The 13611-nt window shown below is 36.5% G+C and overlaps 1 protein-coding gene across 2 annotated transcripts in view; it reads left to right on the forward strand.

Moving 5' to 3' along the window:
• The first annotated feature begins 1273 nt into the window (after nucleotides 1-1273).
• The window catches only part of ADAMTS6 (ADAM metallopeptidase with thrombospondin type 1 motif 6), a 322344-nt gene continuing 310006 nt past the window's right edge, over nucleotides 1274-13611 (forward strand). For both annotated transcript variants that reach the window (XM_047752832.1, XM_047752915.1), the window contains exons 1-3: nucleotides 1274-1869; nucleotides 10089-10462; nucleotides 12442-12806. In XM_047752832.1, coding sequence (XP_047608788.1) covers nucleotides 10366-10462; nucleotides 12442-12806 — 462 coding nt within the window. In that variant the 5' untranslated portion in view covers nucleotides 1274-1869; nucleotides 10089-10365. The remainder of the gene's footprint in view (nucleotides 1870-10088; nucleotides 10463-12441; nucleotides 12807-13611) is intronic.

A 13611-nucleotide genomic window follows, 5' to 3' on the forward strand; every position in this document is an offset into this window, starting at 1 on the left:
TTGACTTGGCCTTAACTGTGAACTGGAATTTCAAGGCGTCAATTCCCGTCCCCCCCTCCCCCCTCCCGGCCGCCCCCCTTCGGAAACTCTTAAACTTCTCCCTACCCTACTCTCAACCATAGAGACAGATAAATGATGCAGCAGATTACACCGCTGAAAGGCGACATTTGTCCTGAGCTATTTTCACATTTTTTCCTGTTTCCGATTTGTGTGCCAGACTTTGTTTGCTTGCTTAGGACATGGAAAACAGATTTGGGCATTTCCCCCACAGTTTAATTCCAGTGGCTTTCTCACAGCAAATGAAAGTGAAAGTGCTACGTTGTAGCCGTGTTTTATCCTTAAAGTATGGACTGGCAGCTGGTGTGTAAGTAGTTGAGGGGGAGGGGGTTGGACTGGGAAGCTTGAAGAACCAGTTTTGAGGTTTTGTTTGTTTATCTTGAGATCTCAGCAGGGTTCCTGCTCCTCTCCCCCTTTGGGGTCTGACTTCGGATTTATTTTCGTTTGGGCAGTCATTGAGGTTTCATTCAATGTACTGTCTTAAAAAAATACACTCCACTTGTAGCTTCCCCCGGTTGCACTTTAAAACACCATCCAGTCTCATTCTCATCTGGAAATAATGCAAGCTTTTCTCTCTTCCCCGGCTCCCTCTCCTCCCCCACTTCTCCCCCCCACCCTTTTTTTTTTTTTAAAGCCCCACATAACCTTAAGTCAGTAATCAGATGGAAAATGTGCTGGTCTTAGTTTATTTTAGTCTACTCTCCCTTTTGCTGGCAATATTACTCATTGAGGTATATTAAAAAAACAAAAAACAACCCCCCCCCCAAACACAGGCATTTTGTGCATGTGTAGCTACCGAGACTTGAATCTTCCATTGAAGTTTGCTATAGTTTCCTGAAAGACAGTATTTATGTGCAACTTTTAACATTATTGTTGTGTGGACTTTAAAAAAAATACACGGAGAGGGGCACCGGAGATCTCAGTAGTGACATTAGTTCTAAAGCCATTCATCCTCCCTCCTCCTTCCCAAGAAACAACTAATCACAAACCAGGCTAGACTTTCTAAAGAGGTTAGAGGAGGAGGAGGAAAACAGGAGGAGTGGGTAAGGGCACTGAGGTTAGAAGGGCCAGAATTTCTCTCATTCACAGGGTGGAAAAGTTGACATTGTCTAAGCCCTTCTGAATGGCTGGTAGTTGGTTACCCTGATTGTACCTCTACCTCCCCTCCCCCTCCACGTGACGGCCCAGGACACATGCGCACCCGACGCAGCCCGGCACATCTGCAGACTGACGTCAGTGTGCTCTGCCTCCGAGGAAAAGCTGCCAAAATTTTCTCCTGCTGCAATTCAAGTTGGCTGGGGGCCGGTAGTGAGATCTAGGGCTACTTCAACAAAACTTTGCTGCCCTTCCTGCTCCTCTTGTCTTCTTTTCTCCTGATACCTTTTGATGCTCTTCACATGTTATTTGCATAGCAAAGGCACTAAGCTGTCCAGGAAGAGGGCACCACTTCCACCCCCAATAAGTCTTTTTTTCCCTTCCTTCCTTTCTTTTTTTTCTTTCCTTTTTTTTTTTTTTTTGGAGGGGGGGAGTTGCGGGAGAGAAAGTGGGTTTGTAAAGACAGCACCTCAGGATGATAGCCTGGATGTATTGAAGGCATCTCTTTTTCTGCCAAGTCGGAAAGTCCGTTCTCTAAAGCCCGGGTTAGCCAGACTATAGGGTTTTATTCTGGCTGCAGAATAACTAACTGACTGCTGTGGCTTTGCAAAGGGGGGCAGAAAAAAAAGTTAAGAGAGGAGAGGGAGTACGTGAGTCGTCCAGTGCAATCTCTATTGTTTGAAACTTACTTTTTATCAGAATTTGAAGATGAAAACGGTAAGGAAGACTTCACAATATTCAATGAAACCTTTTTTTTTTTAAATTAAAACTTGTGCTTTGCTTGTCTTCCGAATAACGCGTAGAAAACTTTTTTTTCTGTGTGTGGTGTTTTTTTTTTTCTTTTTTTTTAAATGGCAATGAGTGAGCTTGACTGAACTCATTTTACAGATAGAACTCTTTTAACTCCAGACTAGTCGGGGGTTGGAGAATTCTGGGTCTTGCAAATATTTTATGATGCAAAAATATATACGTTTATTATACGAATATAGACATGTTTTGTGAAATATGACTTATGATTTTTTGTGGTCTTTAGTCACCAGATAGTAATCGGGAAAGTAGTAATGGTGTTATCTTTCTAACTGATTTCTAGTTTTCTTAAAGAAAAACCTGCATTTTATAGTTTAAAGTCAGTGTCTTTAGTTAGACAAGTGCATATTTTATGCCTTGGCTCAGAGGGCAGAATTAATGTACTAGCTATAGTCCTGATGCTCTAGGATATGTTAAGCTCTTAATAGGCTAATCAAAGAGATGGAAACGTGTGTTTTTGATTTACTCTTGGCCACTTGGGACTTGCTAGACTCATAACCCTTTGGAGCCTTGAACATTAGGATATGTCTGTATATATGCTATATGTGATCAAAATTCAGAGACTGAGGGGAAGGTTGTGCTGCTGGAGGGGTTATTGGAAACCTGTCTTCCGATAACGTGTGTACTACAATTCCTGTCTTTGGTAATTTCTTTACTTGTACTGGAGGCAAAGAGAGTGAGAGAGTGAGAAAGCGCACTGAGAGGGAACAAGAGTGAGTTTCTTACTCTTGTTTTTATTTGAGCTGCCGGTGCAACGCGTTTGGGCCAAATGCCAACTGTCTGGGTCACACGCGTTTTATCCAAATAGATTTAGCGCTGCTGTCTGGAAATGGGCTGCTGAATGTTAACTTTAGGATCAACTCAACCAGGGCAGCTCAGACTGTTAGCCTCTGTCTGGGTGAAGTGGGGCGGGGGTGGGGGGGGGGATGATGAGTGTGTACAGAATGGGGGAGGAAAGGAGAAACTGAACTATTGCTTGCAACTTTTAAAAACACAGTGGAGTGTGATTTTCAACATTTTTTTTTTCGTTTAAATTTCTTGGACAATTTTTCTTTCTCTTTTTCCTTTCCTTTTTTTAGTTTATGTTGATTAGAATGAAGCATAGATGTATGAATGACAGCCCTCAAAATTCACAATAGGGAAAGAAATGTAACATAAAACTGGTGTAGTTGAAAAGAATTTGAAAAAATTAATTTTGGGAATAATTATTTTCCTGTTTTTCACCAAAGTGGTAGCTACAGTTCTGGTCTGTATTAATTTATATACGATCATTGGTGTGTTAGAGTTTTGAAGACTATCTATATAGGCAAATAAGTTGATTTCAAACAAATCAAATTCATTCATTTCTCACAAATGGCAGCAAATGAAATCTCTGTTGTGGTATTAATGTTTTTGTGACTCTCAAGGGGGAAAAAACCTCTAACCTCAAGACCTGAACTACTTTTCATGTCTGGGCCAATACATGTAAGATTAATTCCCACTCTTGTCTACTCTTACCACTTCCTCTTCATTTCCTTAGCAACCATTAGTAGCTACTAGTGGTTTAGGATGGTCTTCTATGCCAAATCTTACCCTGTGTGTGACTTTTGTGAGAGAATAAAGAAAGTTAACATATTAAGAGAGTTAATGGCACAGTCTTTGGAACATTATGGAGGGGAGATTAAAAGGTGAAAGAGGTGGATAGTGCTCTTGGTTCTGCCAACAGATATAGTTGATTATCAACATTTTGAACTAACCACAAGAGAAGCTGTTTCTGTTTTTCAGGAGAAAAGCTATGAAACGTATAATGTATATTTAACTTGCCATCTGAAAAAAAAAAAAACAGTTTGAGACTTTGAGCCTATGTGTAATTTGGAGTTTGCTTTTTTTTTTAATAATATTTTGTATTTTTGCTTTTGGCTCATTTGCTTGCTTTCCTTGTGGGGTAAGTTTTGAGTCTCTTTAACTATACCTGCCCTTGGAAACCAATCTCACAAAATTTATAAATGATCTAGAAACATTTGTACTTCAAGCCTTGACATATTGAAGGTGACGTTAAATATTTGTTGAGAGAGTAAATGGAAAGTAAAATGAGAAGTTAATTTTCACATATAAAAATTAAATACCTGAAGGAAGCATTGTATTGTTGCTTCCTCTATTTAGACCAAATCAGCTTTAAAAGAAATAACCAGGTTTAAGATGAATAAAAGAAATTGAGGGAGTTCCCGTCGTGGCGCAGTGGTTAACGAATCCGACTAGGAACCATGAGGTTGAGGGTTCGGTCCTTGCCCTTGCTCAGTGGGTTAACGATCAGGCGTTGCAGTGAGCTGTGGTGTAGGTTGCAGACGCGGCTCGGATCCCGCGTTGCTGTGACTCTGGCAAAGGCTGGCAGCTACAGCTCCAATTCGACCCCTAGCCTGGGAACCTCCATATGCCGCGGGAGCGGCCCAAAGAAATAGCAAAAAAAAAAAGACAAAAAAAAAAAGAAATTGAGAAGATGCTATACATGTTCTTTAGCTCCATAATAATAGTTCAGGAAGGAAATTATTACCTTGGCTACTCATAGATCTTTTGAATGGGGAGTAAACATGATAGGGGAAAAAGACAACTACTTACTCTCCAACCAGAGCAGACTACTGAGGGAATCACTCAAGTGCAAGTTGTCTGATCTTATTTCTACTTAGTGTAGCTTGTTTCCAAGGATGTAGATAAATGATTCCTAAACTTTACCAGTTGGTGCATTTGTATTAGGGAAAAAGCCTTTGAGATCAAAGTAAACTGGAAGTTTTGATTCTGTTTTCAAATTTAAAATAGTTGTAAGCCCAGTTATCATGACCTAAATTCTTTACTGTTTGATCTAAAAGACAGTACAACCTAGTTAGTTGATTGCATCATCATATCCAATCATTCCAAATTTTTAAGGCAAGGAGGACATGAAACTGTTTTTGAAGGAAGGCCTTTGAGAAGTGATGAGTCAGATAAAGAGGAGAGGGGGGCTAATATTTATGTAACCACTAAAATGAAATGTGTGGATACTTTACATCATGTGCAATCTAATTTAATCTTTCAAAAGTCTTTTAAAGGTCAGTATCATTATCAAGGTTTTATAGTAAGGAAAGAGATGCAGAAAGGTTAAGTAACTTGAAGTCAAGCCAGAACTCAAAGCCTTTGTATTTTCTATAGCATGATATTTCTCCTACACAATGTAAAGAGTTAATGCATTGTGATTTATGGATAATTATGTACTATTTTAATATTATTCTGGATTTTGGAAACTATATCTGGAAAAGTTAGTGCCTCTACATATTTGTTTATGATATCTAGATTAACTTTTCTAGTAGGAACCAGCAAGTAGTTTCACCCATTCATTTTTGTTGTGTAGGTGACTAAGAGTGGTTAAATATGTTAGTTGTTGATTTTAGTTGCACTTGAACCAGCTCATTTACGTATTGTTAAGTTTCTTCATTGGCAATGGAGATTTTTAAAATGTGGGGAGGGAAGGAAGGAGTGAGAAAGGCAAAAAAACCTCAAATTTATTGAGTGCCCATGTGCCAGACATTGTAACTAGTTGTGGAACCAAGCTGTAGCTCTGGTTTGTTTAACTTCAAAGCTCCCTCTCTATTATGCATCAATGCCCTTTTTACTACACGTCCTTAAATCAAATGTAAGTCTACTTCTGGCCAAGTAATTACATACTACTTTTTTTCTTGATGCTACTGGCTTACTTAACCTGGATGTTTATAGGACCAGTGCTAGTAATGGTAAGAATGGGGGTTAAAAAACTATGAAGAGCAAGAAATTTCTCCCTAAACTTTGGTAATTATATTGTAAGTTTATCAGTTTCAGAGTCTAGGAAAAAAGGATGAATATTATTCAATACAAATCTATCATCACTACTAGAAAATTAACTCAAACTCAAATATGTTAATTATATATTTCTCTTTAAAGGGAGATTAAAGTGTATGAGGAGCTCAATGTCAGACATTGTTTTGTTTTGTTTTGTTTTTTAGAGCTGTACCCGTGGCATATGGCGGTTCCCAGGCTAGAGTTCTAATCAGAGGTATAGCTGCTGGCCTATGCCAGAGCCACAGCAACACCAGATCCAAGCTGCGGTCTACAACCTACACCACAGCTCACGGCAACACCGGATCCTTAACCCACTGAGCAAGGGCAGGGATCGAACTGGCAACCTCATCGTTCCTAGCCGAATTTGTTTTCAATGTGCCATGACAGGAACTCCAATGTCAGATATTTTTTATGCAAAGCCCTCAGGACATCTGGGAAAAAAAAAAAAAAGAAATGTTAATGAGGCAACAGGTACGGAATTGGAGACTGTACTTAAGTAGATTGGGAATCAGGATAACTGGATTATTTTCTTTTTTTTTCTGCTGCACCTATACCATATGAAAGTTCCTAGGTCAGGGATTGAATCTGAGCTGCATCTGTGGCTTATGCCATAGCTACAGTGCCACAGCTGTGGCAACGCTGGATTCTTAACCCACTGTGCCACTCTGCGGATCAAATGGACAATTCCACAGAGACAACTCAGATCATTAACCCACTGCACCACAGTGGGAACTCCTGGATTATTTTCTTTACTACAGTTGACTATTGAGCAACATGGATTTGAACTGTATAGATCCCTAATACAAGGCTTTTTTCCTAAGAGTAATTTTACAGTACTACACTAGCCTTCGTTGGTTGAATCCATTAAGGAGATACCATGAATGTAGAAGGCCAAGTTATACTCAGATTTTTTTTTTGTCTTTTTGCTATTTCTTTGGGCCACTCCTGCGGCATATGGGGGTTCCCAGGCTAGGGGTCGAATTGGAGCTGTAGCCCCCGGCCTACGCCAGAGCCACAGCAACTCGGAATCCGAGCCGCGTCTGCAACCTACACCACAGCTCACGGCAACGCCGGATCGTTAACCCACTGAGCAAGGGCAAGGACCGAACCCTCAACCTCATGGTTCCTAGTCGGATTCGTTAACCACTGCGCCACGATGGGAACTCCTATACTCAGATTTTTGCAGACAGTTGGTGGCCCCTACACCATATGTTATTCAAAGATCAATTATTCTGTTATTAAATGACGATATGATTTAATCTCTTTATAGATTTTTGCCTTAGAAAGGATATATATTCCCTGTTGGTTTGCCTAAATCATTGTAGAAGAAATTTTGAGATGAAATAATTATTTTGTATCAAGTTGCTTAAAACTGTTCATGTTAATTAACTTATATCATTTATGAATATATAATTTGATATGGTTTGTATGCAGTTGCTATTGAATATTTAAGTTATAGTGACTTAAAATAGAAGTGTGATGTAATAGAAAGAGCTGGGTAGTCTTATATGTGACTCTGGGCTCTGCTGTATAGCCGCTATGAGCTTCAACTTTTTTATTTGTAAATTGGCAGCTGTATTAGTTATCAATTGGTGGAAAAAAAATATCACCATAAACCTAGTGATTTAAACCAACGTACATTTATTAACACTCATTTTCTGTGGTTCAGGAGTCTGGGCATGGCTGAGCTCTATCTTTTGCTTCAGAGTCTCTCATGAGACTGCAATCAAGGTGTTGGCAAAGACTGAGATCACCACAGAAAACTTGAGAAGGGCAGAATATGCTTCTAAACGCAGATATTCAGGATTCAGTTTCTTGCAAGCTGTTGCGTTGAGGGCCTCATTTCCTTACTAGTGGTTATCTGAAGGCTGCTCTCAGTCCCTTGCTATGTGAGCCTCTCCATATGGTAGCTTGTTTCATCAAAGCCCGACAAGGGAGTCTACTATTAAGATAGAAGTCAGAACCTTTGGTAATCTAATCATGGAAGTGACATCCCTTCACAGGTGAGGTGTTCCATTTAAGTTAGGATAGAATTACCAAAGAAAGTGGATTACACAAGGGCATGGATATCAGGAGTCATAACTATTAGGGCCATTGTAAATTCTTCCTCACACAAGGACAATAATACCTACTTTACAAGATTGTTGTGAATATTGAAAGAAGTAACATATATTTAAAGTCCTCTTTATTTTTGGACCTGACCTTAAGTTACTTTTCTAGATATTACCTATTAGTCTTATGTATAGGGACCAAACTTACTATTATTACTAATACTATTTTCCGTTTTTTTCTTGCCATCTCTACTTTGTGGAATTTATCTCTTTAACTTGTAATGAATTCCCCCACAGATTTGACTTCTTAAATTCTGTTCATCTTCCAGTATGTCTATCACATATGTTACTTTTTTTTCATAGAATTTCCTTTGCCCATCCATATCTGATGTCATCTCCCTCATCTGATCTCCTCTAACATGTTTCATGATTTTATTATGGCATGTGTCAGTCTGTTTTGAGTTTTTTCTTTGTTCTTTAGATTATGAGCTCCTGAAGGACAAGAATTGTGTCTTAGTCTTTTCTTATCCTCATACTGTTATAACATCATTTTTAAAACATTGTAAGACAACATTTTTTGATTAATGAATTAGATTGTCCAAAGTTTACCAGATTAATAAACCTGGGGAAACAGATGTAAGGAACTTTAAAATGGTTGTGGTTGTTTTACATGTTGTAATAAACAATATTTCTAGCACCATAGGAAATGTAGTATTCCATATAAATTAATTTTACAGTCAACCTTAAATATCCTTTAGTATTATCCCTAAAGTGATTTTATTTTAATTACCATCCATTCATTTACTCATTCTTTTTTTTTAAGCGCAGAAATATGTAAGGATTTATGATATGATAATTTCATATATTAGGGATTTGGGATGAAAATCTTTCTGGTATCTTGTGTATTTCTCTGTCATAACAATAAGTTATTAAAAGTAATTTAACTTTTTATCATTGACTCAGGTAGATTTTGAATATTACATATAGAACTATAACACAGTCATATATATAACATAAAGTATTAAGCTATATAAAGGCCATTTGCCCCTATCTTCAACTATATTACTTTGGAATCCTAAAGCTATTTTTAGTTTTTCCTCTCTTTTTTAAAAATCACATTTGTGCTTTTATTTGGCTAGTTTCTAGTTCCTTTGTTATTTTCTTTTTCTAAAGTGCTATTCAAATATGCCACTGTTCTGTTTAAAATGTGAATCCATGAACTGAGTGAGATTGTAAGTCAAAAGGAATGTACATGAGATGCGACATGAAATCTGTTGTGATACCTGAATTTTTTAAAAAATTCATTTCTTTTCAGAAAATGAATGTTTTTTCTGTACAGTTACATTCTTATTTTATTTTATTTTATTACTTTTTTAGGGTCAAAAGTGTGGCAAATGGAAGTTTCCAGGCTAGGGGTCGAATTGGAGCTGTAGCTGCCAGCCTATGTCACAGCCACAGCAATGCCAGATCCGAGCCAAGTGTGCGACCCTCCACCACAGCTCATGGCAACGCCAGATACTTAACCCACTGAGCTGAGGCCAGGGATCGAACCCGCATCCTCATCGTTACTAGTCAGGTTTGTTACTGCTGAGCCACAATGGGAACTCCTACAATTACATTCTAGATAGTTAAAACTGCCTCGTATATGTTGCCTTATTAGTCATATAAGACTTCCAAATAAAGTCAAGGGTTATGGTAAATGTGGCTCAACTTTTCAGAAGTTTAGTTTATGCTGCTGTCTGAGTTTTCACAGACAGCTGCTTAATGCCACTGTGTATTTGTAGATCTCTGTATCAAAAAAGTTTTTCTGTAAGAAAATAAAAGCAACAAATCAATCTCTGGATAAGAGTGTACTAGAAAGCATGTTAAGTGATATGATCATATACTGTTTATCACTTTCATAAAATCAACTTTGTGAAGTCAGTCTAGTTTTTATTTTATCAAAAGGAGGTTAGTCACTCTACCCACACATTTTTATCTTTAGTTTTAAAAGGAGAATTTTTATGATGCCTTTCAATTTCCTTTTTTGATTGTTAATTAACTATGGCATTGTCCTGGTAACCATTTAGGTTTTAATTCTGTGTTTAGTCTTCTGAATGTTTATTTAAACTATAAAGAGCAACAATAGTCTGATTTAATTATGTTATTTTGTGGTATGTGTCTTTTTGCAAACATTCAGCAAAATAGATCTGTCCATGCCAGATGTTTTTTCAGTTAACTTAAACATTTTTGTTTGTTTGTTTGTTTCTCTAGGTTAAAAAATGGCCATACTTTAGCAATTAATCAGCCTAATGCTCTGCTTATGAAAATTTTACCATCATTATTTTTTTCATTTTGGATTGAGAAAATGAATCCAGATATAGAAGAAAGTATGGGATGTTGGAAAAAAGAACCTCTTAAATAGTGGAACATCTGGTAACTAATCTGCAAGAAGTTTTAAAGAAATAAAATTGTTATGCTTCGATTTTGGTATGGTATTGACTCTCTAGCACATAGGTAGCCCTCTAAAAATCATCCAGTTTTCTAAATTATGGAAATTTTGTGGAAGACGTTGACCTGGGTTTTGAGCCTCATCATGGCTTCATCACAATTTCATAGTGACCGCAGACTTTCATACAGTTCTCAAGGTAGGATTCCTGCTTTTGAAAGTGACAAAAAAAAATTACTGCTATTATTCTGGCAAGAAAAGATTAAATATTTAGTTTGAGTGATCATTTTTCGGGGGATGTATAGTGGTAGGAACCTGCTGTGTCAATTCAATGCTAGTTTCATAAATGTTATTGCCTCTAGGAGTCCATTTAACTTGTCCTATTAGTATTTAACATCCACTGCATTTTCAAGTTGACTTTTCTTTCTTAGAAAATGACAGACTCAGGCCTATTCTTCTGAATTCTGACCTTTAATAAGCTCATGCAGTCATTTCCAGGGTTTACAGGCAAGGTCATTTTCAAAAGAAATCCAAAGGTTTTTGTGCTGTGAAAGAGCCAGAAACCAGACAAATTCTCATACAAGATCCTTCTAACATGGACCCTTAGTGAAGAAAAAGTATTTTCAAACTTAAGAATTCTGATCTAAAGACTAGAAGCTGAGTAAAAAAAGAAGAGTTATAAGAAGTTCAACTTTTCAAATTCTAATTCATAGGTCCCTGTAATTTAAATCCATAAAATTAAACTTTATAGATTGATATATATGTCTAGAAGTCTGTATGTACAAAATATGGCTCTCAAAGTAGTTCGACAAAGCCATAGCATTTAGTATTAACTCTTACTTATGAGAAATGAAATAAATATTATCTTTTAATTTTTTTCCTTTTGGTCATGGTTTCATGGGAGTTTATATTTGTGGATGAACTTCAAGTATAGACAGTGAAGCAATTTGCAGACATTTGGTTCCCCCTTAGTGGTAAATTTAACCAAAGGAAGATGTGGTTAAGAACATAGATTGGTAATATTTAGTACACCTAAGTGAGGAAAATATATTTAATAGTCTTCTGAATATTTTGTCATTCTGATGGTTTTTAAACAACTGTATTGTGATAATATACATATCATATCATCACCCATTTGAAGTATACAGTTCAGTGGTTTATAGTGTATTCACAGAGTTGTACGGCCATCATCAAAATTTTAGAACATTTTCACCACCCCAAAAAGAAACTCTTAATCTATTACCAGTCACTCCTAGTTCCTTCCAAACTACCTTACCCCAGCCCTAGGCAACCTTTAATCTATTTTTGTCTATAGGGATTTGGCTGTTTTGTATATTTTATATAAATTGAATCAAATATGACTGGTTCCTTTCACTTAGTTTTTATACTATTAGATAATGAAATTTTATTATGAAGTTTCATTCTTGTCATAGCATATATCAGTACTGCCTTTTTTATTGCAGAATAATATTTTGTGTGAATAGAGTGCATTTTATTCATTTGTTCATCAATTGATGGACATTTGTGTTATTTCTGCCTTCTGGCCATTATGAATAATGCTGCCATGAACACTCATGTACAGGGTTTTGTGTGGTTGTATGTTTTCATTTCTCATGTAAAAATAAGAGTGGAATTGCTGGGTCAGATGGTAGTTTCATGCTTAACTTTTTGAGGAACTGCCACACTGTTTTCCAAAATGGCTGCTGTATGTTATATTGGACTGATAATTTTTTTTTTAAATGCTATAAGTCTTTAGAAATTCTATATAAACTTTTTTGGATAACTTTCATAAAAATATTTTACCTGAATGAAATTCTAGTCTTTTACATATGTATAGTTTTCACTGTTTTTTATTTCAATATAAAATAGTCATATTTACTGTAGAATTTAGCTCTTAGAATTTGTGTTTTTAAAATTTTAAAATGAAAAATAGCCTTTTGAAATAATCTTAAAATGTTATTTTGAGGAAAGAAATATATGGTATGTAATTCATCTTTAGATTTTAAGCTTTCAGTCTTTCATTTTTGTTTAATATAACATTTTTTGTCCGTATCTCACATTTAATGATACATAATTTAAGCATTATAGTTGTTGTTTGTATTGCTACATCTTTGTTCTGTTAAATATTCTTTTCTTCCATGTGTTTTTTTCTGGATTCTCTGCCTTGTGATTACAAAGAGGAATTCCTGACTTATCTAGAACACTACCAGCTAACTATTCCAATAAGGGTTGATCAAAATGGAGCTTTTCTCAGCTTTACTGTGAAAAATGATAAACACTCCAGGAGAAGACGGAGTATGGACCCTATCGATCCACAGCAGGCAGTATCTAAGTTATTTTTTAAACTTTCAGCCTATGGCAAGCACTTTCACCTAAACTTGACTCTCAACACAGACTTTGTGTCCAAACATTTTACAGTAGAATATTGGGGGAAAGATGGACCCCAGTGGAAACATGATTTTTTAGACAACTGTCATTACACAGGATACTTGCAAGATCAACGTAGTACAACTAAAGTGGCTTTAAGCAACTGTGTTGGGTTGGTAAGTAGATGTTACAATTTTACATTTCTGGCGGGAAAATGCATTCATGATGCAGTCATCTTTCTTCAGGTTAAAATACACACACACACATAAATGGTTTATTTAGGGAGGGTAACATTCTAAAAATTATTGTTATTGCTGCTGTCTTTGCTTTTGATAATGTTTGCATTGACTTTTCAAAGCAAGAACAATTTTTTTTCTCTGTTTTGGCTACCCTATGGCATATGGAGTTCCCTGGGCCAGAAATCAGATCTGAGCTGTAGCTGCTGCCTACGCTACAGCTGCAGCAATGCCAAATCCTTAATTGTGCTGGGTGGGGATAGAACCTGCGTCCCAGCACTATAGAGATGCCGTCTACTGTGCCACAGTGGGAACTGCAAGAACAATTTTTAAAACCCTATAGTAAAAGAATGAATGAAACCTCATGTTTCCTCTTCGATTTATGTTTTTCTATTCAGATAAGATATACTTGATATATAGACGAAAGTCAGTCATTAAGTGCGTAAGGGTATATGTGTATGCATGTGTGTGTATTATAGCAGGAAATCATGTTGCTGATTGCCTCCTTAGGTCTTTCTCTGGTAATCACCATAGCTTAAATGACCTACTTATGTTTATAAATTCTTTAAGCAAAATCTTTTATACCAATGTCTCTTTATGAAATAATTTTTCCTTTAATTTATCTGAAAATTGATAATAAATCTTATTTTACTTAGAAACTGGATCTCAAGGGTATAGGATCTATGCTGGGGATTTGAGTCCATTTTAGTCTAATGGTAAATGCACAGTTCAAGGTTGTATCTAA

This window comes from Phacochoerus africanus, chromosome 1 (genome assembly GCF_016906955.1).
Source record: "Phacochoerus africanus isolate WHEZ1 chromosome 1, ROS_Pafr_v1, whole genome shotgun sequence".
Taxonomy (NCBI): domain Eukaryota; kingdom Metazoa; phylum Chordata; class Mammalia; order Artiodactyla; family Suidae; genus Phacochoerus; species Phacochoerus africanus.